Source organism: Chamaea fasciata, unplaced genomic scaffold (genome assembly GCF_029207755.1).
Source record: "Chamaea fasciata isolate MVZ Bird 193981 ecotype frontalis unplaced genomic scaffold, bChaFas1.0.hap1 SCAF_18, whole genome shotgun sequence".
NCBI classification, from domain to species: Eukaryota; Metazoa; Chordata; class Aves; order Passeriformes; family Sylviidae; genus Chamaea; species Chamaea fasciata.
In genome coordinates, this window is record NW_027094103.1 from 13,606,142 (window position 1) to 13,633,088 (window position 26,947).

The window sequence follows — 26,947 nt, forward strand, 5'->3', positions numbered from 1 at the left end:
GGTCCCCTTCACAGAGGTAATAAAGTTTTCTTTCTGCAAGCAGTGAAATTTCTTTCTTGTCAGGTGTCAGGGGTGGTTCTGCCCAGGTGTGAACATGGACCAGGTGTCAGGGATGGTTCTGCCCAGGTGTGAACATGGACCAGGTGTCAGGGATGGTTCTGCCCAGGTGTGAACATGGATCATGGACCAGGGGTGGTTCTGCCCAGGTGTGAACATGGATCATGGACCAGGGGTGGTTCTGCCCAGGTGTGAACATGGATCAGGGGTCAGGGGTGGTTCTGCCCAGGTGTGAACATGGATCAGGGGTCAGGGGTGGTTCTGCCCAGGTGTGAACATGGATCAGGGGTCAGGGGTGGTTCTGCCCAGGTGTGAACATGGATCATGGACCAGGGGTGGTTCTGCCCAGGTGTGAACATGGATCAGGGGTCAGGGGTGGTTCTGCCCAGGTGTGAACATGGATCAGGGGTCAGGGGTGGTTCTGCACGGGTGTGAACATGGACCGGGGTGGTTCTGCACGGGTGTGAACCTGGGCAGGTCTGGGGGCAGAGCAGAGCCCAGGGAAAGGAGCAGTCGCAGCCGGGTGCAGCTGTTCCACACCAACTGCGAATACAACCAACGTGGCAGGCTCAGCTCTGCCCTGGAAAAGTGTCCCTGGTAACCGCAGGAAGTGTGCAAGGATTTCAGAAGGTGTTCTAATGAAAACAGGTCTCAGAGGTGCTGAAGCCTGTCCTTCCTGCACACCGGGGCTGCAATAGAGCCAAGGTAATTATCCACCTCCGAAAACTTCCCCTCCCTGTGGATTGATTTCTGCCGGGTTAACATGCTGCCTAACAGCCTGTCTCCCAGCAAGACGCACAGAACAGATCAAAATCCTGTCCTCAAGCGAGTGCTGAAACAAAAGCAACCGAGAAAAAGCCAGTTGAAGAAATTTGGGTGGGCAAAGATCTCTGGTGAGCAGGTTCCACTTGTCAGGAAATAGAATTCAACCGTAGGAACAGGAAAAGGGAGGAAAATTTTATTTTTTCAAACTGGAGATTGAAAGGGTGATGTTAAATGGACAGCTCAGCAACTAATGGAGAAAGTTACTGCTGCTGCTGCCAGAGGCTCTCTGAAATGTTTACTGAGGGGTTTCGAGGGACCTCGACTGTGGCTCTCTGCCAGAGGGTTCAGCCACGAGTGTCCAGGTGAGTGGGGCAACAGTGACCTGCCGGGACCTGCCAGGACCTGCCAGATGTGCAGGGCAGCCCCGCAGGCTGGGGCAGAGCAGGGGGGGTGCAGCCCGGATCCTTTGTGCTGGGAGCAGCCCCACAGACCCCAGCAAGCTCCAGCAGCCCCTGTAACCCGGCTAAGGGGTTTGGGTCTCCCCACAGACCCCACCAGCCCTGCCAGGGTGGTTATTGGGGAATGCAGCCCCAGCAGCCCCCACAGCCCGGCTAAAGGGGTTTGGCACCGGGCAGAGTGTGAACAGCCCTAAGACACAGACTGAACTCACCAGGCAGGCTGTGTGCAGCTAATAATATCCCAAAGGCTTTTCCATATTCTCTAAATATAAAAATTTAATCAGTATTTGTGTGTTTTCCAGAAGCTGTCTAAGTAATGACAGGTATATACCAAAAAAAAAATTATATATATATATATACTTGGCAAAAAGTAACAATAGAAGGGAGATCCCGTGGTGGATTTGCTTTGTTCCAAGTGGATTAGTTCCAGGACTGATCCTTCAGTGTGTTTAGATGCAGAGAGACAAAGTCTCACCAAACCTGGTGCAGAAAGTGACAACAGCTGAGCTTTGAAAAGCGTAGGCGAGTTAACTGCCGAGGCCGGAGCATGACGAGGGGCACTCAGGAGAAATTCCGATGCCTTCTTGTTTTCTGACGCATTTGGGCACAGGAAAAAAGCTCCTGGTGAGGTTTATGAAGTCCTGGTGGGGCTGAAGTGCAGCATCTGCAATATAAGCCCAGCCCCTGCCCCAAGTTATTGCTCCATGTCACCCATTTTATGGACAATATAAAGCTCCATTGAAGCCGGTGACTATTTTTTCTTTTGGGTTTCACAGCTTAAGTCATGCATGGGAAAGTGTTCCTTCTCCAGAAACAACATCTATTTGATTGTGCTCCGTAACTTAGTGTACTAGAACTAACCTACTAAAACATTCATGTGGCAAAGACAAAGGGGAATAAAACAAAATCAAGTATGTGCAGTGTGTCAGAATTAATGCGCCTCGTGGAACGTTAACTTTTGTGTTTCTAGGATTTTTTTTTAACCTCGCTGCCTTAACGGCATTCTGAAGCAGCATTTTACAGTATTAGTGTTTTTCTTTTTTAAAGTTCAAAGATTAAAATGGAATAAGGGCAGGAAGGGGAGGGGTGAGTGGGAGAGGATAAAGGAGCACCAGGAGCCCCAGAGCTGGGTCCTTTCATCGGGAGGTAAAGCTCATAAACACCTTGAATTAATCATTTCCTGCTTAGGATGGAATTCCAAGCATGCCAGTATGGAAGGCTGTGCAATAACAAGGAAAAAGTTCAGAAAAGTCTTAATGAGATTCAAGAGAATCACAGGCAGAGCTGACCCTCAGATAGTCTTAAATGAGTTTCACCTTCACACGGCTGCGTTTCTAAATGAGTCTGCATGAGGCATTAATATTTTCACATGGAAAATCCCACATCTGGACTGCATTTGCATTTTAGATACGGAATTCTGCTGCACATGTGCTGAACTCTGGGCTTGATAAGGAGCCATCTTTATTAAAACGTGATTTTTCAAATTATATGAGTAATTTATACGAGTAATGTTAACGGCTTCTGAAGATCCCAACTGTAAGAATGGTTTTGAAAATATTGAAATTGACTGCCTGACTCTATTCTGCCCCAGCTACAAATGAGACGAAGCCTTTTGTGCTCTGACTCACAGGAAAACAATAAAAACACTTTTGGCAACAAAACAGTTGGGGGAAATTAAATTCCAGACTGAAAGTTTTCTGCAAGCAGAGGGTGTGAGAACAGAAGGGAGGCAGAGGAGCCGTGGCTTGTGGTGGTTTGTGATGGTTTGTTCATGTTTGTTCTGGTTTGTGCTGGTTTGTGGTGGGTTGTGGTGGATTGTGGTGATCTGTGCTGGTTTGTGATGGTTTATGGTGGTTTGTGATGGTTTATGCTGGTTTATGCTGGTTTGTGCTGGGTTGTGCTGGGTTGTGCTGGGTTGTGCTGGTTTGTGCTGGTTTGTGCTGGTTTGTGCTGGGTTGTGCTGGATTGTGCTGGTTTGTGCTGGATTGTGCTGGTTTATGCTGGCTTGTGCTGGTTTATGCTGGTTTGTGCTGGTTTATGCTGGTTTGTGCTGGTTTATGCTGGTTTGTGCTGGGTTGTGCTGGGTTGTGCTGGATTGTGCTGGTTTGTGCTGGTTTATGCTGGTTTATCCTGGGTTGTGCTGGTTTATGCTGGTTTGTGCTGGGTTGTGCTGGTTTGTGCTGGTTTGTGCTGGTTTGTGCTGGGTTGTGCTGGGTTGTGCTGGTTTGTGGTGGAGGCAGTTTTACAGGGAAGCTTTGCTGTACCAACCCCTGCTGGTTCAGGCTGGGGGGACCCAAATCCTCACGGGACCTGGACCTGCCCCATCCCGGGTGTTCCTTGGCCTCAGCTGCATTTCCCCCGGGCTCCTGCACAGCTCCCAGTGCAGCAGATTTTATCTTAGAGTTTGGGGAGGAACCTTAATCCTATCAGAGAAAAAAAAACCAAAACAAACAACCCAAAGCATTCTTGATTCACAAAAATAAACTTGTATGAGTTGTGTTAAAACTGTATCTTTTAAAATGCATTTTAACATTCAAATAGGACCTCAAGCTTTAAGATATTCCTTCATTTTCTGACTGAAAAAACTCCTTGAAGAATTAAATTGAACTGTGCGGAAATATTCATGGCTGAGCATACAGAGATATGAAACAATACTGAAAAAACCCAAACCAGAACAGAAAAAATTCCAGATGCTTCCTTGTCCCAGATTTCCCTATAAACTTCAGGACACACTTTTATTTGAATATATAATGAGGTGTGTGCTCAGGTCACTGGAATGAACAGGACGTCGTGTCTCTGAGTTTAATTAAAAGATTTCTTCACTGGATTGTGCAGTACCGAATTCTCGTTTGTTTTGTGTTTGCTGTAATTACAGGCAGTCTCCTATCAGACAGCTCAGTGCATTTCTCTCCGTGTGCGCTTTAATCTGTACCAGGCACAAGCAGGACGTTCATCTCCCTGGAACTGCTTTTCCCCTTGCACAGGTCTCCATCTCAGTAGAAATCTGATCATTTCTAGAAGCCGTGGCTTTAGCAAGCAGGGACTGACTGACCTTTGGTTTCTCACTGCCCGTTTCTTTAGTGCCCCTTGGCTTCTCTGTCTGTGACTGTACAGAGACTGAACTCCCTGGTATTTTAAACACTTCATCTGATAAATGTGCATGAACCCCGTGGGCCCAGCGGGAGCTCACTGGTGTTTGTGGTGCTGAGCTGGGACAGGATCTGCCTTCCTGGCAAGTGTTCCAGATGTGCTTTTTGTCTGGAACCCTAAAATTGTTCTCAGCCGGCCAGGAGGAGGAGGATTTGTCCTCTGGGAGCTGGAAATGTGCCCGGGTGAGCAAAGGTTCTGTTCCTGCCTGGAGCTGGGGCTGCTCTGGGCTCGTCAGCAGTGCTCCAGGGCAGATCTCCTGCCCTGTGGGCCCGGGAGGTTTTGGGTGAGGGTTTTGGGTGGTTGCAGAGTGCACAGACCATGCATGGGCTGCCCAGTGCTGTGAGCTGGGCGTGCTCACTGGGGTTTGACTCTTGCTCCCCACTAACAAACTTCTCTGCAAACTGAGGACACGACTGCAGTATTTTTATCACCATCCATCCCTCAGATCTCTCCCTGCTCCCTCAGTTCCTGACTCACCATCTGTATTTATCCTGTGGGACACCAATGGTCTGTTATCCCCATTTCCACAGATGAAAAAAACAATTAAAATCTTGCTCATTAAAAGAACTTCATGGTAAAGGAGAGTTCCTCCTGCTGCCTTGCTGCCAGAACATAATCAATAAACTCCTTGGTGTGGAGGCTGACATTTCTTTAATGGTCTCACCACAATTTCCTGTTTCCATTTTCTCTTCCAGACTAACAGCTAAAGCTGTGGCTGTTCTCTTACCAATCCTGGGGAGCTCGTGGATCTTCGGCATTCTGGCTGTCAATGCCCATGCTTTAGTATTCCAGTATATATTTGCTGTTTTTAATTCACTACAAGTAAGTACCTGGTGGGAAAATTTATGGCTACAGAAGCGCTTCTGAGATCCAATTAAATGGATCATTAGTAATGTTTCCACATGTTTATGCTCATTGCATTTCGTTCTGTGCTCTTTCCTCTGCCTTTTAAGTCTGTGCTAAGAACAGAGCGCTGGCAATTGCTTGTCTTTGTTTGAACAGAGCGTGTATCCCACTCCTCTGTGTTTCCAGCAGCAATAATTAAATAAATGAGACAGCACTGAGCCTCAGAAACGAACTGAAATTCATTCTTCCAGCACTGTGTACAGGATTCTCCAGCAGAGACACCAGGCCAATTGCTCAGTGCCAATTTGAGGCTTCATTACCGGGGCTAAATGAAAGCAAACAGAAGTTTATGGGACGGATCAGAAGTGGAGTTGCTCCCTGTGCTGGACAGAACTCCTGCAGGCAGGAAACTCAGCCCTGATCTCGGCACACCAGTCCAGAAACCCAGCTCTGTCCCAGGAGGAATGAAAACACCTGCTTAGCTCTGAGCAGACATTCCAGGAGAGCACAACCCTGTAGGTGTGACACAGTTCTTGCCCTAACAGCGGTTACAAAGAGGAAGGAAAAACAATCTCCTCTAAATCCTTTCTCGTCCTGGGAACAAAGAGCACGATGGACACAAAAACAGTGGAACAGGGTTCTTGGTGCTGGATACCACTGCCAGGAAAATAAAACTATAGTGTGAGGGAAAGGAATGAGACCTTTTCACTTTGCACTGGACTAAAAGCCCAAAGATTGCAAAATTCTGACGTGAAAATTTTCCTAGTGCCAATACCTTGCTTTCCTAATCTGAAAATTCCTGACCTGGTGTTTCCCTAGGAGCATTTCCCTCTCCTTTGTCAAACCACAAACAAAAAATTCTCCTGTTGTCATGAAACAGGAATTTCTGCATATTTTCAGCCATTTTTCCTTCAGCACAGCACAGTTTAGGAGGTGTTTTTCTACCGGAATAGTTCCAGAGCAGCCCCACAGTGACCTAATGCTGCAGGTTCCTCCAGTTTCGCTTGGGACACTCTGGTTGAGTGCACTCAGGTGTTTACAGGGCTCCAGCTGCCAGTTCTGTGCAATCCCGAGAGAAACACGTCATTGGATTTGATTTTTCACAGCCAGACCTCACCCTTCTCCCTCTCTTGTGTTTTCAGGGGTTTTTCATGTTCCTGTTTCACTGTCTTCTGAACTCAGAGGTGAGTAACCAAACGGTGTTAGCGGATTTGGTGTTGTCGAATTCAAAGAACAAAAGTGTGAAGCAAGAACAGACTTTTCTCCACTACCACTGCCTGCTGTCACTGATTTCCTTTTGCTTTTAATTAATCCGTGACTGTTCTGGCTTTGTGACTTGCAGCGTTTTTACAAATGCTTGTCATTTGTTTTAATTAGCATAAGAAAGGTTTGAAACACAGAGCAAAGATAAGAGGAGCAGTTCAAGAGTCAGGAGAGAAGCCGTCCTGGGGCTGAGCAGGCACGGACTGCGCTGGGAGGAAAAGATGTTCAAAAAGAGCGAGCAGGACTCGCCCCGGCAGCCCCTGCCGGGGGCTCGGACACAGCTGCGGCTCCGGGGACGAAAATAAGTATTATTCCCAGCCAAACATCCTTTTGGATGCTGCTCATGCCGTCCTTAATGGGAAAGCAAACCGAGCAGAAGATATTCCAGGTATTTTTCTTGGCGGGAAGTTCAGGTTTTCGCAGGGGACTGAGGCATCTTTTGGCACCAAGGCTGCATTAGAGCAGCTGGGATAAAGCCAAGACAAGGCTGATGGAAATTTGGCTTGCGGCATCCTCTCCTCCCGCGGCAGATCGCAGAAAATGCTCAGCAGCAAGTATTCCTGAAAAGAAATGGTTTTCACAAGAAGCATTGCAAGTATTCCTGGAAAGAAATGGTTTTTACAGGAAGCATTTCGGGCACGGGGGCCCGGGAGCTCCGGCTCCCCTCAGTTCTCTCTCCTGGATGTTCCTGGGTACCTCAGCCCCAAACCCGCTGTGCTTCCTGTGCAACAGCACCACGCCAGCTCTTCACAGAGAGATTGCTATTTACTGATTTGGCCAACCTATTCCATCTCAGAGCGCTCTCTGATGGGATCTCTGCCAAAATCAGCTTGGAGAGTCAGGTCCGACTGTGAAACTCTTGATCTCTATTGAAATCAACTCAAATTAGGCAGGCGGGTTAAAGGTAGGGAGGAAAAATATCTCGTTATTCTGTTCTCTCCCAGGCTTAGAAATCTTCAAGTTTCAAATGTTTTATATCAAATACAAATATTTGAATTGCTGCCATTTTTTTCAGGAGTCTCATGAGAAATTAAATTCAGAATTTATATCCTCAAAAAGCGGTTTACACATTGCTGATGTGAGCTGTCATTTTTGGAGAGCAGGTCCTGCTGGCTCCATCATAGGCTGTGCATATCTAAAATACTCCTTTAGCTAAACAGCGGGAATTCTCCTACAGAATTTCTTTCTGAGAAGTAAGACTCAGATATTGTCAAGAAACAGCCAGAGACTGGGTATAGAAGAGTTGGGTGGAAAAGGGATTTATTCCCAGACAGAAATGCACAGGAATTATAAAGAACCACAGGAGAATGGGCCAGGATGGGCTGAAAAGCTCCCCTGGATCTCCACACCTAACACAGGTCCGGCGTTCCAGCCATTAACCCTTGGCTCTTCTCACCACCCGTCCCTCCTGCAGCTGCTTTTCACCTCGGTGGAGAATATTGCTCCATCTCTAGGGAGTTTCATCCATCCAGGTCTTTAAATGACTCCGTTTGCAGCAGGCTTTGTGTCCTGGGGGCACCGGGATTAATCAGGATGGGGCACCTCCTGCTCCAGCCTGGGGCTCGGTGTTCAGCCAGAAAAATGTGAAATTGTCCTGGTGAAAAGTCCATAAAGACAAAGGAAAGTGTAGGGGTGGATTGTTTGTTGTTTAATGGCACCGTGACATTTGTGTGGAGGAAGGGAAAAGGGGAAATGATCGCTGGCGGCACCTGTGAAAATAAACACAACTTTTTCAACTGGTTTCACTGTTTTTGCCAAAGGTTAGAGCTGCCTTTAAGCACAAAACCAAGGTCTGGTCCCTCACCAGTAGCTCAACACGCAACATCAATGTGAAGCCCTTCAATTCAGACATTGTGAGTATTGCTCCTTTCCTTTCCCCTGTTGGATTTGAGTGCTCCGCATTAAATTCTGTTGGAAAGAACAGAGCAGGCCCACGGGTGTTTTTAGTACCAAGGTGCAGACAGGTGGAACCAGCCAGTTCATGAAGTTGCAGCTCCAATATCTGTTTTGAGAGCAAAGGACAGAACTCTGCTTTCCGGGAAACGGTCAAATGAAGGCAAACACAGCCCTATGAGCCCTGGCTGTGGTTCAGTAAGGCTTTTCCCACCAATTGCAGTGGAGCTCTGCATTCCAGCAGCATTTTGGCAATGTATTGATCTGACAGGGCATTCTCACTCCGAGCCAACACGTGAATATCCTCTTCTAGCTCTGCTCAGATTGTCTTGAGACAGAAGACATTTGTTTTGATAAAGAAGCAGAGACCTGAAGTGATAGGTATTATTAAGTGATCGTTGCCAATCCCCTCAGATCCTGGCAATACCTGTTTAAAAATCCTTTATGGCACCTGCTCCCGAGACCCTGTGACAACACTGTAACGTAAATAGATGCTTTCAAGCTTTCATTTCATCCAGGCAAGAGTGGCTTGGCAAAATAAATAAATCGATTTTCTATACCATTTTATTTTCCAGATGACTGGGAACAGGCCAGGCACGACTCCCACGAAGCTGCACACCTGGGATAAAAGCACCAACTCAGCGAACCGCATTGATTTATCAGCGGTGTGACAGGAGCAGCAGCTCCCCAGAGAGAACCAAGCCACCTTTCAGGGCCTCTGGCACCGTGTCCACCAGCTTCTCCTCACTGCTAATAACAGTAGAAAACTGGGGTTTTTAGATCACCGCCTGATGAACTGGGAATTGCCATGTTGTTTGTTGGGTAAATAGCCCTGGTTGTTGCCTTTGAAACTAACACATCGTGGCCCTCAGCAACACCTGCGAGGATGGCCAGCACAAACACACACTGGAGGGTTTTGTCAGCAGCGATCAAAACACCGGGTGTGCAAGAAGGGCTCTTTGATCTCTGAATCATTCCAGCTCCCAGAACTGAGGGAGAGGAACATACCTCTGAAATGATGGATTTTTGTGCCCTAAAATGAAACGCTTCCCATTGTGATGTTGTGATGAGACTATTCCAGACTGGCCGTGCTCTCTCTGTTTACATTTATTACCTTACAGATTACCAAAGTGGAGTGCATTCAGAGCGCACAGTGCGGTGTTTAATCCAAATGCTACAAGGCAGGCAGGCCGTGAGGGAGCAGCAGGTTCCAGGAACTCCACTCCCGAAGTGGGTGTGGATTAGCAAAGCCAACAAACACATAAACAGCACCTGTAAGGTGTAGATCTCCTGGATGTGGCCCGTCCGTGTTTCAGATCTTCCTGCTGCCGCGTTCTCATCAAGGCAGAAACGGCTGGGGGTGTCCCACGGCTCCTCTGCTGCTGCTCCGTGTGTGCCCACACTTTGCCATACGAATTATTCCCCTGCTTTGCCTCGGGGGCAACAGCAACTCTCTGGGGAGAGCATTCTGCAAACTCACCGTGGCTTTTAGAAATCAAGGCCTGGATCCTTCTCCTGTTCGTGGTCATTTCCGGACACTGAATTCCTGCCACAAAGATGTAACACGCTGATATACTGTGAAGGCGGCCAGCCCACAAATAATCCGCGTATTGTCTCCTGCAGACAGCCTTTAAACAGGTCTCTGCGGTCTCTTTTGTGGTTTTAAACTCTGCTCAGCATTTAGTAGCTTCTGCTTTAGTACTGCTATCAAGTATCCTTAAAGAGGAAAAAACCACTGCAATTTTTCTTCTGACCAGTGTTCCGTAGGTTCTCAGAGAGGTGCCTGGAGCGGGAGGCAGGGCCACCTCAGCTGGCCAAACTTGCCCCTTCCCAGCTGGATAAAGCAGATTTGGACTGTGCTCAGAGCCCTCGGGGGTCTTGCTCTAGGACTCCCTCAGCACCCGGGGTCTCCTGAGCACCTTCCACAGGTGAGGTCCCCTCCGCAGGGTGGGGCCCAGCTCCTGGATCACTGCTCTGCAGAGACCACCAGGGGAATTCACTCTCCTGACCCTCTGGGCTGTCGAACTGGCAGAAAACATCCAAGGCTTCAACCTCACGTTTGGCTAAGATGTTTCATGTTGGGGTTTTTTAACCTTCATTAAATGTTTGTGTCTTCAGCAGCTCAGAGCATTCCTGGTCCCACTGAAGGTTCTGTTGGTTTCCAAGAGAAAAAGTATTTGCACTCTAATGTGCACAGTGGAAATTTTCTATTGGATAGTACATTTATCAAAAAGTAAAATGAAAGTAAATTGGTCTTTAGGGAACAGGAAATACCCATCAATTATGGCTGAATTTAGTGAAGTGTTTAATCCAAAAGACAGGGAATTGACAGTTCAGAACAACTCAATGTATTTAATTTCTGTTTGGTCCAAACCAAGTTTTGTCCATGTTTCCTTCCTGCACTAAAAAAAAACCTTATCAGTTTCAGTTTGGCCCAATCTTTCCTGCCTTTTCCCCTCCCGGCCAAGACCTGTTGGTGTGAGCCCAGAGTCCACCCAAGCTGGTTGAGCTTACAGCCCAAAACACTCTACAGGAATTGTTTAATTGCAGCAGATCCGTGCTGGGTGTCTGCAGCTGCAACAGAGCAGAGCGGCACATCACACAGGCACAGGAAATCCACAGGCTTCCATCTCCTGTTTCCTAATGGTAAATATCTCCAATCGTGGACAACTAACCACAAAGAGAGGGTCAGTAAAGGATAAATATGCAGATGCTGTGCTGTCAATTTGGCCGTTGTGTAGGGTTTTCTCCCAGCCTTTTCTGTACCGCTCTGTCCTACAGCTCTGCAAATATATGGGCTTTTCTTGGCCTGAAAACGACTTTTTCTCCCCAAAAGACCCTGTAGACAGAGCCCTTGGAATGTACAGAGGGGATGGAACAGAAGAGTCCTGTGATAACCGTGCCCAGAGTTTCTATTGTGTGCAGACAATGTATTTAAGCATATTTTTTACACTGGAGCATATGAGCTCTTTTGGTTTAGGTTTCTTTGGTTTGTTTTTTGGTTTTTTTACACTGTGACCACGAATAGAGATTGAAACCCTCCTTGATAATTTCTCTTCTAATCATCATATTATAGCACAAAGTCCTGTGAATGAACCAGACAGCATAGAAAAGTTGGGGGTTTTGGGGTTTTTTTTCTAATCCTAATTTTTAGGCGTATTCCCCTCGGCACAATTTTCATTACCTGCATTTCCTCCTGTGCTGTGTTGGTCACTTTGTGACGGCCCAAGGCCCATTTGAGAAAACCCCAGCCAAGTACAAGTGACAGTGCAAAATGCCAGTGGTACAAAGGGCGGAACCAGTTCTCCGTGCAGGTGTGCTCTGGTTTAGAACCGCTCACCAAAATACGGAAATGCGTTTGGTTTTATACTTTTGGACGGGACGTGAAGCGTTTGCCCTGCGTGGAGGGAGCTGTGGTGACCCTGTGAGGTCTCTGTGGGCGCAGGACCCTCCTGCAGCCCCGGCCGGAGCTGCTGAACTGGGGATGGGGCAGCCTGAGCTTGTTCCTGGCCCTCGAGGTGTGGAGCACGGAATTTATCACTCTGCACTGGGCATGGGCTGCTTCTGGTTTTGATGAACTGGTGAAAATCCCCAGCAAGTACAAACGTGTTCTGTAGCCATCGATATCCATCCTCTTTGTTTGTTTTTCTTGGTACTGAATGCAGCAAATGTACTGAATAAGAAATGCTCAAATGAATCTTTAAACAATCTCCTCCTGTCCTCAGTCTCTTGGAGCTTGAAAATCTTGCAGTTTATTTATGGGCTTGTATATAGCAGCTAGTACAATTTTTTTTTTTTTTTTTTTTTGGACAGCATCATTTTGTCAACAGTATGAAATCTTAATTGAATGAAATGTGAGTTTTAAAAATAGGTAATGTAGCAAGGATTACTTTGCCAGTAAGTAGCAAAATAATTTCGTTTTGTTGTTTTCTCCCCCTCAAATAAACAAGAAATCCGAATTTCCTAAAAGGACTTTGTTACAATTATTCTTTTGACATGGGCTGTAAGCAAGAGCATGGCAATGAAGGTTCCCTGCCAGTGCTTTGCTGCAGTTACACCTCACAGCTTCACTCCTGCTGCCTCTCAGGGTGCTGAGGTCATGTGCAGGAAATATTTCTGTGCTAAACTTCACACCCAGAGAATTCCTGTTCTGAGCCTCACCAGCAGGAAGAGAACTTTGGGATCCAGCACAGCCAGGGCAGAGCCAGGCCAGGCCTTGCCTCAGGGGCTGAAGTTTGGGCTCCAGGGACTGTTCCAGTGCACAGCAGGTCAGGAGTGATGGGCTTTTTACTGACACTTCTTGCATATAAACTTTATTACTCTTGCACTTTTGTCTGGAAGTGATAAATAATGAATAAATCCGGAAACGTCCCGTCTCAGTGTGCTCAGCTCCCTCACAGGGATGCAGCCCTGCAGCTCCTTTCCAAGGTTAGAGCCAGTTCTGGGGTGATTTACACACTGCCAGCTGCCTCCTCTGTGCTGCATAGGTGTGCAGATGTGGTGAGGTGTGGAAAAGTAACTACAGCAATTATATGCTGAAAAATTAAAGATTGGAATGTAGATGAGAAGGGTTTTTCATCCTCTTTCAATAAACCTTCCCCTCGTATCTTGTAAAATCATGTGGCAAGGCGTACATAAAAGAAACCTTTCTTGCTGTTTTGTGAAACACAGAGGTTATTAACATTTATCATTCATGACAGAGTAATAAATTTGGTCATTTTGGCACTGGCTTACATCATGTTTGCCTTTAAAAATATTTTCATTCTATCTGCGTTACGCTTGGCTGACTCGTGTAGTGTGTCATGGATAGTTATTGCTATAATTGCCCTTGTTCACACCATTTTCCTTCTCAGCAATCCCATATGTTCGCGGAATTCAGGGGCCGTATTTCATCTTGTCAAGGATGATTACAACACCAAATGTGCCCTGACATCAGCATCTTCCCCAGGTGCTGACACACGGCAGAGCCGCTGAGCCCGAGGACGTGTGTGAGCTGTCCCTGAGCTCTGCCTGCCCTCCTGCAGGGATGTGTGTGAGCTGTCCCTGAGCCCTCCCAGGGATGTGTGTGAGCTGTCCCTGAGCCCTCCCAGGGATGTGTGTGAGCTGTCCCTGAGCTCTGCCTGCCCTCCTGCAGGGATGTGTGTGAGCTGTCCCTGAGCTGTCCCTGAGCTGTCCCAGCAGCTCTGCCTCTCCATCCCCCCAGGGATGCTCCATCTGCTCAGGGCGATCCCCAGGGAGCTGCCCTGGGCTCTCATTAAGTCTCCCAGAGGCAACTGAAATGTTCTGTCACCCCTGTCAGTTCCTGTTGTCACGGAATTAAATCAGGCTTGACTGGGCACTTTAAACATTCTCCAAGCTAAGCATTTGCTGATATCTACTCACCAATGAGAATAAAACAGTTCAAGACCGAAAAACCCAGACCAAAACACACACACAAAACCACACCAAAACTGCAGCACCATTAGCAACACCGCCACCGCAAAACCCCAGTTTTATTTCATGCTCACAATATTCTGGAGGAAAATGCAGAATAAAACCAAGCCAAGTTTTTACCCCCTAGAAGTATCCCAAATTAGGCAAATAGCAAATCTCCTTGGACAACTTGGGCCCTATATAGTAGGTTTAGACAACTTAAAATATTATGTTGATTGTAGAATGCTTCCTCCGGGTATTTTTGTTTCAGATTCTGCACAGGTCAATGGGATGTGGCTCTTGTGTGGTGTGAAGGCTTCTCTCTCAGCCACTCGTGTCACCAATTGCCATATTTTGCCATCTCTAAGAGGAAAGAAAAAAACAAGGAGAGCTCAGAGGTGTCACCGGTGCCCCCAGGGCTGGTGGCAGGGCTCAGAGGTGTCACCGGTGCCCCCAGGGTTGGTGGCAGGGCTCAGAGGTGTCACCGGTGCCCCCAGGGTTGGTGGCAGGGCTCAGAGGTGTCATCAGTCCCCCCAGGGTTGGTGGCAGGGCTCAGAGGTGTCATCAGTCCCCCCAGGGTTGGTGGCAGGGCTCAGAGGTGTCACCGGTGCCCCCAGGGTTGGTGGCAGGGCTCAGAGGTGTCACCGGTGCCCCCAGGGTTGGTGGCAGGGCTCAGAGGTGTCACCGGTGCCCCCAGGGTTGGTGGCAGGGCTCAGAGGTGTCACCGGTGCCCCCAGGGTTGGTGGCAGGGTTCAGAGGTGTCATCAGTCCCCCCAGGGCTGGTGGCAGGGCTCAGAGGTGTCACCGGTGCCCCCAGGGCTGGTGGCAGGGCTCAGAGGTGTCACCGGTGCCCCCAGCGCTGGCACAGCAGCAGAGCCCTGCCCACGCCAGCCCTGAGGCAAGGACAAGGCCTCCGCTCCTGCTGCCGGGGCTGGTGGCAGCAGCTCTGCTCCCAGCTGCAGGTTCCCCCCGGGATCCACCCGCAGAGCTCACTGCAAACTCCCTGAAACCCTCCCAGCGCCGCCCCTGCAGCTCCCGCATCGTCCACGGCTCACAATGACCAACAACCAAGACCCCACTCTGCGCAGCAGCTCTTAATCACGTCTGCTCATTAGGAAAATGTTCGGTCCTGTGAACACCAGCTGCAGGAAAACACTGTCCCTCCCGGCTGCGCATCAGCGCAGCAATTGAACAAGGAAAGGGCTGATCTTCTCCCCCACATCGGAGTCTGTCATTTAATAGAGCTGTTTTTTTCAGATAACAGCCTCGGTAATGACACCACGAGAGATGCACACTGGGAAGCACAAAACAACTGAACTAAACTCTCCTTTCTTCCTGTGCGCTGTAATTTGTGAGACATCGCACCTTCCCAGTGAGAAAGGAAGAACTTGGAGCTGTGGCCCCTTGTTCTCACTCCACAAATAGACACATCCTGGTTTTTTAGCAACTCGAGACCTAAATTTCTAACCTGACCATTAGCTACAAATAATTTTAATACTTTCTTAGCACTTTCAGTTTGAATTGTGCGTTTAGTTCACGACCTTTAGAAATAAGCACATTTCAAACTCGCAAATTCCAATTATCTATTTGGCAATTAACACCCTTAAAGCGCATCACTACCACTAGGTGCCTCCCACAATCCTTTAAGAACAGTTTTATTTTTCGTCACTTGTGTAGTCATTCCCCTGACTTCTCGTTCCACCTACCTGGCAATATCTATTCGAGTGAAACCAGAACAGATGTCACAAAATCCAGACAATTGCCTCCTACATGGTCTACAGGTACTGCTGCTTTTGCAGGATTAAATTTTGGGACTGGCATAGGGAGGAGGTTATGTTACCTCCACTTCTACCTTCTGCTTTCTCTCCCTGCAGATGGTGGGGTTTATAAAATGAAAGTAATTGCAAGCGAAGCTGTGTTTGTCTGGGACGTGAAAGGCAGCTGGGCTCCGTTCCTGGCAATCAAAAATGTTCACAGGTCCTGCTCCCCTCGTCGTTCTGTTAAGCTGATTAGTTCCCTTCCCATCCCCAAACACCTCCTCAGCTCATTTAACTGCTCAGGCATTTCTTACTTGGTCTTGCCAGAACTTACATCAGACACTGCAAATGCCCCTTTCTGCAATCCGCATTTCCCTCTTCTCCTTTAGCACGGACACTGCTCTGCCTGGCTGGGGCTGAGGTTCTGTGAAAAACAGAAATTTGTGGCTGTCCACAAAGCCAGGGGGGTAAGAGGTGTATTTGTGAGGACTCGGGTACAGAAATCACCCTTGGCCAGGAGTTTTTCTGCAAACATCCTCTCCAGACACTCTGTGAAGGAGATCCTGAAGTGCTGTGGACTAGCATCAATTAAATTTCGGGGCTGGGGGCACCTGAGGGGTGTCCTGGCTGATTTCTGCAGCAGCCAAAACCCACCCCAGCCCTCCTGAGAGCCCTGACCCCGGCCCCAGCTGCCCTCTCCTTCTGGGCTCATGTTCTGAGAGCCTCCTGCTTCCTCCTGGGCTGGCTGGGCTGGCAGCTGCTGCCCGAGCACCCTCCTGCTGCCCTCGTTCCTTTTCTGCCCTCAACGGGGCCCCCGAGCGATCCGGGGGCTCTGGAGATGCCACATCCCACACAAGGGGTTTCTCTCATCTGGACAAACGTAGAAGTGGCTGCTTTGAATTTCTAACAATAAGTTGTTGTTGTTGTTATTATTATTATTATTATTATTATTATTATTATTATTACTATCATTAGCCCCTCGGGTGAAGCCAGTTCCCTGCTCTCAGCACTGTGCAATGGGCACAGGCAGGGGAAGGTGAAGAGATTCCCAAAATTTGGGTTAATAAGGTTATCTCCCCCCTCCAAGCCAGCAGAGGCCCTGCTGTCCCCCCTTGACTCGGGGCAGGCTTGGCTGGGATGTTTTTGCCACTGCTCTCCACATTAGTTTCTCTGCTATCTCATAACCTGCAGGGGCGCAGCAATTCCAGGGTTTACCTGAAGAAGGACCCAACGGATCCTGAAATTCCTCACATCTGGATAAGCCCTGGCTCCGAGCTGCACAGCTGTGATCTGCTGAACTTCCATCAGCCACAGCCCATTCCCAGCCAGGGGTGGCTCCCACAGCAGGTCAGCAGTCTCCATGGAAACCCAGACTGGAACCAGCACTTAAAATGGATTTTCTCATTAATAATTTCATTGGCATTCCAGAGAAGTAAAGAGGCCCTTGCGGGGTTGTGTCGGGGCTCCCCTGGCACGAGCTGCCAGGACAGCAGCTGTGAACTGGGCGCCTGCCCAGGGCAGCCCCTCCTGCCACGGCTGGGACCCCGCTGCTCCCACGCCCCGAATTCCTGGAGTCCCGGTGTCCCCTGTGGGCCCAGCCGACGGGGAGTTCCGCCCGGGGCCGCCGGAGCCGGGCACCGGTGACAGACACGACAGGATGGAGCTGCTGCGTGAGGAATGCACCAAACCCCGATGCGTCTCAGCCCACAATTCGTTCACTTCTCTGTAGCAGCTGAAGACGTCGGGAGATTTAAAGACGGAACAGTAAACTATGCCCCAATCTGTGGAAAGTATTCTCTTGAGCAGTTTTGTGGGCAGTATTTACAGTGTTTACACACTATTTATTAATATTGTAGGTACAAATAACACTCTGGATGACAGCAAAAATTTTGGTAGGAACAGCAGTAAACTTTGGATCAGACCTTGACCCACTCCAGTATTACCAGAAAAAGCCAATTTTCAATAAAGAAAGGGAAGACAACACTTTAAAACAAGTCCACATAGCAGCCAGAAGTGAAGAAGATAAAGGGGTTTTATTTCTGTCTTTTCTATAGGGTGTGAATAGTTACCCAATCTATTTTGAAACATCATAAAATTCAGAACAACAAAAAAATCCTCACAATTTACCAGATATTATATTATTTAGCGTTCCTGGAAAAAGATAGTCCTGGTTTATGATCCAAATTCCAGATAAGAACTGGCAGCAAAGCAAACAGAATAAGAAAAGTGGTTTTATATAAGGAGAGTGGCAGAAAGAGCACGTGTCTGTTATCTCACCCAGAGCAGCCCAGCTCTCTGTCAGAAAAGGCAACATTTACCATCAGCCTCATGAGGAAAAGTAGATAAAAGAGGAAAAGATGAAATGAAGGGTGGCTGGGTAGAAAGGAAGATTTCTTTCCCTTCTATCTGAAGGCCAGCACGTTTCATTTTCTGGTTGGCTCAGGAGCTGAGGAGGTTTCCCCTCCCTCTGTCCCAAGGACTTCTGCCCGGAGCAGGATGAGCCCTCTGAGCCCTGTGATGATACAACAGACCCAGATCCCAAACCCACACCCAGAGCAGGATGAGCCCTCTGAGCCCTGTGATGATACAACAGACCCAGAACCCAAACCCACACCCAGAGCAGGATGAGCCCTCTGAGCCCTGTGATGATACAACAGACCCAGATCCCAAACCCACACCCAGAGCAGGATGAGCCCTCTGAGCCCTGTGATGATACAACAGACCCAGATCCCAAACCCACACCCAGAGCAGGATGAGCCCTCTGAGCCCTGTGATGATACAACAGACCCAGAACCCAAACCCACACCCAGAGCAGGATGAGCCCTCTGAGCCCTGTGATGATACAACAGACCCAGAACCCAAACCCACACCCAGAGCAGGATGAGCCCTCTGAGCCCTGTGATGATACAACAGACCCAGATCCCAAACCCACACCCAGAGCAGGATGAGCCCTCTGAGCCCTGTGATGATACAACAGACCCAGAACCCAAACCCACACCCAGAGCAGGATGAGCCCTCTGAGCCCTGTGATGATACAACAGACCCAGAACCCAAACCCACACCCAGAGCAGGATGAGCCCTCTGAGCCCTGTGATGATACAACAGACCCAGAACCCAAACCCACACCCAGAGCAGGATGAGCCCTCTGAGCCCTGTGATGATACAACAGACCCAGAACCCAAACCCACACCCAGAGCAGGATGAGCCCTCTGAGCCCTGTGATGATACAACAGACCCAGAACCCAAACCCACACCCAGAGCAGGATGAGCCCTCTGAGCCCTGTGATGATACAACAGACCCAGATCCCAAACCCACACCCAGAGCAGGATGAGCCCTCTGAGCCCTGTGATGATACAACAGACCCAGAACCCAAACCCACACCCAGAGCAGGATGAGCCCTCTGAGCCCTGTGATGATACAACAGACCCAGAACCCAAACCCACACCCAGAGCAGGATGAGCCCTCTGAGCCCTGTGATGATACAACAGACCCCACAGCCCAAACCCACCCCCCAGCCCGGGGCAGCAGCCCCTGAACCCACAGGGAGAGCCCAGGGCAGTGCCAGGACAGGCAGGAGCACCAGGCCAGCACTGAACCCTCTGGGAAAAATGGAAATTTGCCTTTGTCTGGAAGTCTGAGTGCACCACAAAACCTTGTGTACCTATCGCTCTTCTGTAAGTCACTCTGCTCAGGCCACAACTCATTTTGTGCCCATCATTCTTTCTCAGGTGAGACCAAACTGTTACAGAAAAACACCAAAGAGGCAAAAGTTGCCTTTTGTTCTCCTCTAGATAAAGAAATTCTGTGAGGCAAATGGGCTGTAACAACTTAAATGTTTGGCATTATTACACTGGCTCCCTTTTTTCACTATTATATATATTCCTGATAAACTTGCAACAATTTTTCCAATCTTCTAAATACTGCCAGCCAAAACATAGTAAAAGTTCCCCTCAGAATTTACCCCCTTGGGATATTTGCTGCTGATGGGACCCTTTTCCTTAGAGGGAAGAAGGATTAAAGACTCACATTCAGCTGAACAGAAATATCCATTGCTGTCAGAGTCTGTCTAAGGAGTGATTGGTGACCACCACTCCTCTGCTCCTCATTCAGGCAGAAATCATTGGAAAAGATTTAATCAAGAAAGAGTAATGAACTTGATAGAAGCTGGCCAGACAAATGAGAGAAAATCACTTGACTTCTGTTAAAAGATGCCGGGTTTTTTGAGTTAGGCCCCACATTTTTTATTGAGTTAATGTAACCTCAGCTGTCTGTTTCAGCTGAACTCCTTTTTTCCCAGCTGTAAGTCAAATTCTACATTAGATGCAGCCCTGCCACTCTTTAGAGATCTCTGCATGCACATGGATACATGTCAGTGTGTCTACACACCTTAACGTTCATGATCTGAAAATTGGAGCTGCTTTGGCCACCTCACATTTTCATTGCTTTTAGTTTTCTCGGCTCACTTACCTTCCAGTTAAACAGGGGATGGTGAGGCAGTAAAACAAGTTGCCATCAGGCTCTCATCATTTGGTACTGACTGTTCACAGGGCAGGAAGTTTCAGGATTGAAAGATTTGTCTCACAGGAAGGCTAAAGACATTTTGGATAAATGTCATCATCCACATTATTCAAAGATAAAAATACTACAGTTAATAGTACGCTACAATAATGCAAACAACTGAATACCTTCCCATTTTAGTAATAACCCCTGCAGTCTGCAGCCTAATGGAGTAAATTTGTTGGGAAAGTTCCAAGCATTTCAGTGGGGTTTATGTCAGGCCTTATTCTGGGTCTGACTGACACATGGACATTCATTAACTCCTTCAGAGGAACTGCTGGCACCCAGACTGTCTGCTCAGGTCTGGTCACAAATGTTCACAGTTTGCCATCCCCATGTAATTTTTGGCTGTATGAGTCAAGTGACAGTGGTTAACTGCACAAATGGTGAAGACTTACAAAATGGAATATTGCAATAGGTTACACATGGTGCCAGCCAGAAAATATTCAGTCACTTGTTGGGTTCTGTTTCCTCACTTGTTAGAACTCATGATGGACTAGAAATTTATGCATCAAACTTGGCTCCTGGGAGAAGAAAGCAACACTGGAATAAATCACCCCACACTTCCATGCCTCCCTTCTGTGTGTGGGTCAAACACTCAAATGTTCTTGTGGAACAAGCACAGGCACTGACCCTCTTCAGTCAAAGTTTGCTGCTGAGTTCAAGAAAAAGATGTGCAACTTTTTGTTCAAATTGCTCATCTCGGGATATATTTGTGGTTCACTAGCTAGCAGCAAGGAGTCCTGAGCAAGTCATTACTGCTTAAGACAGCAGTTTACAGTAGATGCCATTTTGCTTCAAAAAAGAAAAAATAAAAAGTTCTTTCTACATAAATGTAATTTCAGAATGGAAATGTAAGAGGAAGAAAACGATTTGTGGAAATCAAAAACAGACACTGTGTCTTCAGAGTATTTCTATCCCGTAAATGAAAAGAATTCCATTCTCTATCTCAATATTGTCTTTTGACAGCTCCTGGTGTGAATCTTATTCCAAATCTGTGCCACAGTGATCCATCGTCTCTAATGAATGCATCAGGGACATTTCCAGGAAAAATGGAAACAGTGAGGTGAAAAAACAATGTTTTGTAGCCAGGTGTGTGTCTCTGAAGTGCAGCCTCCCCCTCACACGGCATTCTGTGATGGGGGAAATTTTGTTTCAGGGAAAATGCCCTACCCTGAAACAAAACAACACAAGGCACACAGCAGCCCAGGATCAGAGTAGCAGAGGAGATTTTCCAACCCATTAAACAAGTCCCTGGTTTTCAACTCTGTTTTAAACTAAAGAAACAGGAAAGGAAGTAAAACTCAACGTTACTCTGCAAACACAGGTGCACCGAGATGCAACCTAGACTTGAAAAAGCCAAGTGAAGGTGCCCTGCCAGTCCCACAAAACTCTTGAGAGGAAAAGCCGAGCTCTGCAAACAGCCACATGTTAAAGGAACAATCTAAAATCTCCTTGTTATCGAGGCAAAGAGCAAGCAGCCCGTTTGGCTCAGAGCCTTCCCCCAGGCAGGCAGGAGCAGGCAGGACCATCAGCATCATCCCGGGGCTGAGCCTGTGCCGGCCTGGGCTCCTCCAGCTGCCCCAGGAGGGGCTCTGGGGGCACAGAACCCCCACCCCGGGGTGCCCGGGGCACTGGGAGCTGCCCTGGGTGGGCACTGGGAGCTGTCCTGGGTGGGCACTGGGAGCTGCCCTGGGCACTGGGAGCTGCCCTGGGCACTGGGAGCTGCCCTGGGTGGGCTCTGGGAGCTGCCCTGGGCACTGGGAGCTGCCCTGGGTGGGCACTGGGAGCTGCCCTGGGCACTGGGAGCTGCCCTGGGTGGGCACTGGGAGCTGCTCTGGGCACTGGGAGCTGCTCTGGGCACTGGGAGCTCCCCTGGGCACTGGGAGCTGCTCTGGGTGGGCACTGGGAGCTGCCCTGGGCACTGGGAGCTGCCCTGGGTGGGCACTGGGAGCTGCTCTGGGCACTGGGAGCTGCCCTGGGTGGGCTCTGGGAGCTGCCCTGGGCACTGGGAGCTGCCCTGGGTGGGCACTGGGAGCTGCCCTGGGTGGGCACTGGGAGCTGCCCTGGGTGGGCACTGGGAGCTGCTCTGGGCACTGGGAGCTGCTCTGGGCACTGGGAGCTGCCCTGGGCACTGGGAGCTGCCCTGGGTGGGCACTGGGAGCTGCTCTGGGCACTGGGAGCTGCCCTGGGTGGGCACTGGGAGCTGCCCTGGGTGGGCACTGGGAGCTGCTCTGGGCACTGGGAGCTTCCCTGGGTGGGCACTGGGAGCTGCTCTGGGCACTGGGAGCTGCCCTGGGTGGGCACTGGGAGCTGCTCTGGGCAGTGGGAGCTTCCCTGGGTGGGCACTGGGAGCTGCTCTGGGCACTGGGAGCTGCCCTGGGTGGGCACTGGGAGCTGCTCTGGGCAGTGGGAGCTGCACTGGGTGGGCACTGGGAGCTGCCCTGGGCACTGGGAGCTGCTCTGGGCACTGGGAGCTGCTCTGGGCACTGGGAACTGCTCTGGGAGCTGCTCTGGGCACTGGGAGCTGCTCTGGGTGGGCACTGGGAGCTGCTCTGGGCACTGGGAGCTCCCCTGGGCACTGGGAGCTGCTCTGGGCACTGGGAGCTGCTCTGGGAGCTGCTCTGGGCACTGGGAGCTGCCCTGGGTGGGCACTGGGAGCTCCCCTGGGCACTGGGAGCTGCCCTGGGTGGGCACTGGGAGCTGCCCTGGGTGGGCACTGGGAGCTGCCCTGGGTGGGCACTGGGAGCTGCACTGGCATGAGGGGATGGTGCCTTTAGGGGGGACCTGGATGGGGACAGGCAGCAGGGACACGGGACACTCAGAGCACAGCAGCTCTCTCACCACAGGCGCAGCATCCTCTTCCCCTCCGGGCAATTCCTCCTGCAGGTCCTTCCCATTTCAGAGCAGAGAATCACTCTCCATTTGCACAGGGATAAAGGCATCTGATTAATTTCTCTCTGCACTAATTGGAGCCTCTCCAATGAACACCGTGAGCACTCTGGTGGTTTTTGCTAAACCGGGATTCAGGCCTCACCTGTGGAGGCATTTTGTGACATGCTGCTGAGCACTGAAGCTCTATGTTTAAGTAACCAGCTCCAATTCTTCTCAAGCCATTGCACTAAGCACCACAAGGTCTAAAGGATTTGAAGAGCTAAATCCTGCTTTCATAAGTGACTGGGCAGCTGGAAGGCCCAGTAGCAAAGGACATTGAACAGGTCTTAAAGTCTAAATCAGGGTGGCACAGACATTAAAACATCCTCAAATGCAAATGAGGCCTAGAAAAAAAGTTCAAATAGCAGCCAGGGCCCAATTACTTTCAACAAATGTTTTTGATGATACAACGGTGTGGCTTCGGTGCATGTCACCAGTGATGTGACTTGGATTCCTAAATCAGCTCAAGCTTTCAAAAACGTTTCCTTTTTTCTTTCTTTAAAACACAATTTATAATAATGTTGGGAGAGGGGGCACTCCTACCAGTTGTTACTTATTTAAACTTTTTTCATGAGTGATGTCCTTACACAGTTACAGACAGCAACAGACCTCCCTTTGCCAGAGATTTCAGTGAAACGTTTCTTTAGCATTTGAATTTCGGTCTCTGAAACAATAATGGTCTGAAACATTTCAGTATTCTCTTTGCATCCCTGCAAAAGGGAAAGAAATCTCACTCAAGTCAAAATGTTTTTTATTGTCCATTGATCTATATAACCAAAACCTACAGCAACTAATTTCCCAGATTAAACTAATAAATTAAGATTGCCTCACTAGAAACCTGACTATGGCGAAAAATAGCACTAAGGGAAAGAGATTTATTGAGATGAAAGAAATCTCCATTCTGGCTGCACCTTCATAGCTCCTTTGGACAGGATTAGCTGACAGTTATCAGAGTCCAAGATAAAGATATATAATGTTTAGAAACGGCACCTAAGCTATTATTCCAGAGAACAAGCAGAGTGTGTTATTAATCTTGGGCTCTTAGACCAACTAAATTGCTGTCAGTAAATCAGTAATTATTTATGGAGCTTCTCTACAGTGACTACCTAAAGGACCGGAATTATTTATCAGCAGTTGCTCTGCGGAGTAAATTCACTAACGCCTTTCGCTAACACGCCGGGTGCGAGGGCACGGTGCTCAGAGCTCCGCTGGGCTCAGCACAGGGCCCGGAGAGCGTCCGCAGCACCGCGTCAGCGCCAATTCCGCCCCTCCGGGCACCGGCCCGGCAGGCCACACACGAACCCGGGGCTCACGCCGGGAAACCCGTGCACAGCAAAACCTGGTTCGCAGCTTTCTGCCGGAGCCGTCATCACCCACTCCCGCGCCTCAGCCTGTCCCGGGCCGGAGCCAGCTCCTGGGGACGCGGGCGGATTTTCCATCTCTGTTTCCTTACCCCTAGCAGCGGCCAGAACAAAACCGAAGAATCTGTTAATTTGACAAACTTGCCACATACAGGATTAAGCCCACAGCTCTGGGACAGTGTGAAGAATGAATTGTCCACACTACTCACGGGTTCCCAGGCTACTGATCCCCTGAAGTCAGAGAAGTAAACATAATGTGACTTTCAGCAGCGTTCAGCATATCTGTTTTTAATGTTATGGCAGTAAAAACAATTTCTACACTTGTTACTTTGAGCAGATACATGTAATAAGGAGAGCTCCAGACTGGCAAAGGCTGAAGGTGATAAAAAAATTGAATTCTGGGGGGCAGATGAATTAAAAAGCCTGCAGCAAGGTCCTGTAACTAGAACCTGCACCAATTCGGACAGCCGAGAAGAGCTTGTTTTGCAATCCCAGTATTGTTGCTGTTCCATAGGAAATCAAATCATGTCAGACCTGCCCGTGCTGAAGGAGGTCTGAACAGGTGAGCTGTTACTGCTCACACCCCTGGACAGCCCCAGGCCCGGCACTGGGAGAGGAGCAGCGCTGTACCACAGGTCTGTGCAACAGAAGTACTGGCCTCATCCTATTTTTGTGCCTTTAAAAAAATATAAAATGTTTTCTAATTACAAAAGAGCAGTCTGGAGACAATACAGACATGAGGCAGATCAAAATCCATAGTGAAACTAATGGAATGCCTGGAATAGTATCTAAATTACCAGTAGGAAAGACTGCTCAGGCACAGTGAACTCCTGAGCATTTCTCTGCAGAAAGCAGAACGTCCTGGGGGCTTTGAAGATGTGGACAAGGCTTCTTTTGGTGAGCTCCAAACCTTAAAGAGCCTCTGTGAAAGCCCTGCCAGCTTTGAGGGACTCCCCGCTGCCCTTGTGCTCAAACCTGCAGTTCGGTGCAGGGAAAGGGGCAGGAGCTCCTGAGCAGAACCCGCCAGGACCCCAAACCACTGCAGGAACTCAGCCTGCCTCTGTTGGGGTTTGTGCTCATTGCAAAGCGAGTATCAGAAGGAATTAGTTCTGCTCTGCAGCCATGAAAGCTGCTCTGCAACAGGATTTAGGGAACCAGCGGCATCCTGCAGGAGCCAAGCTGGCAAAGCTCTCGGGAAGTCTTCCTACAGACCTTCCACATGGATGGGAGGAAGAGAGAAAATCATCTGGAGCTGATTAAAGATTTCAGATGTGGCCTAAGTGAATGATAACCACGACAGAAGGCAGCACGTGAGCAATTCTGCTCCGTGCAGAATCCTCCGTGTGTCTGCTAAACATTTAAACATTATGTACTTTTCATTTACATTTAAATGAAACTGGAGTCATTCAGTGTGAGGCAAACACCCGAGGAAGTTGTTGAAAGAGTCTGCAGCACTTTTAAACACAAGGTAATCACGGCACCATCCTGCAGCAGTGCTGCGTGTTCCTGGAAACAGAAACCACCGTGATTTCTTCAGAGCTCTAATTGGTGTGCCCTCGCCTCTATTATCCCGTTTTGATCAGCATGAGCATACCCAGGTGCTGGGTTTTCAGAACAGAAAAAAGTGATGCTTTAGATGTGTGAAAGGGAAGGGTTGGAAACACGATAAAACCGATTCCCCTAGGAACTGATGAGAGATCAGATGAGAGATGAAAGAAAGGCTAAATGGAACCTCTGAAACTATTGTCGTGAGGAAGCATCCAAACCTCGGGAACTGGAGTGCACCTCAGTCAGAACTGACTGGAATTTACAGTTCGTGACAAACTGACAGCTCAAAAGGGGTTAAAAACGGCACAAAAATATTCCAGTTGTGTTCAAGGCAGCAAGGCCCATTTCCACACAAAATGAAGCTTCCAGAGGGCTCCACGCTGAGGCTGAGGTGAGGAGCCAGTGTGGCGTCCCACAGGGAGGTTTGCAAACACCACCAGAACTCCGTGGCCTGCAGGGACAGGTTGCTCTCTGACCCTGGACAAATCTCTTGTCTTGCAGCTCCCAGGGAGCAGGAGAAGTCTGTGGACACCTTTAGCGGCCGGGGCACATCCTGCACACATTCACCCTCGGCTAAATCCAGGGTCATAGCTGAATTCAGAGAGCAGAGCAAGAGGAGAATGAGAAAATGTGAATAATTACCTGCTATTTTAATGAGCATTTCTGGCTCTAAATCTAATCAAAAGAATTATAAGTACTGGGAAATACACGTAGCAGAAAAGAGGCTGATTAAACATAAATGGTGCCATATCCTGCCTGCTGCTGAGAGCAAAGGGCTGCAGACAGACTGGCTGCTGTGATCCCTGAGCCTGCTTCTGCCTCATCACCCAAGGTCTCAGATGCACTGAGGCATCTCACACTGGCTCAGGTTATGCAGTTAACTAATTTAACTGACATTTTATTTTAATTTCTTCGGGACAAGATCAGCCCCTTTTTTTCCTCTGC

At 48.9% G+C, this 26,947-nt stretch overlaps 1 protein-coding gene and 1 long non-coding RNA gene across 3 annotated transcripts in view; one reads left to right on the forward strand and one right to left on the reverse strand.

Annotated features, from left to right (window-relative positions):
* The window catches only part of ADGRD1 (adhesion G protein-coupled receptor D1), a 135,641-nt gene extending 123,240 nt beyond the window's left edge, over positions 1-12,401 (forward strand). For both annotated transcript variants that reach the window (XM_066199749.1, XM_066199752.1), the window contains 4 exons: positions 5,126-5,252; positions 6,419-6,460; positions 8,300-8,392; positions 9,008-12,401. In XM_066199749.1, the coding sequence (XP_066055846.1) occupies positions 5,126-5,252; positions 6,419-6,460; positions 8,300-8,392; positions 9,008-9,103 (358 nt within the window). In that variant the 3' untranslated portion in view covers positions 9,104-12,401. The remainder of the gene's footprint in view (positions 1-5,125; positions 5,253-6,418; positions 6,461-8,299; positions 8,393-9,007) is intronic.
* Positions 12,402-13,906: 1,505 nt separating this feature from the next.
* The window catches only part of LOC136298868 (uncharacterized), a 133,113-nt gene continuing 120,072 nt past the window's right edge, over positions 13,907-26,947 (reverse strand). Inside the window, exon 5 of the long non-coding RNA XR_010723398.1 lies at positions 13,907-14,207. This is a non-coding gene — a long non-coding RNA (uncharacterized lncRNA). The remainder of the gene's footprint in view (positions 14,208-26,947) is intronic.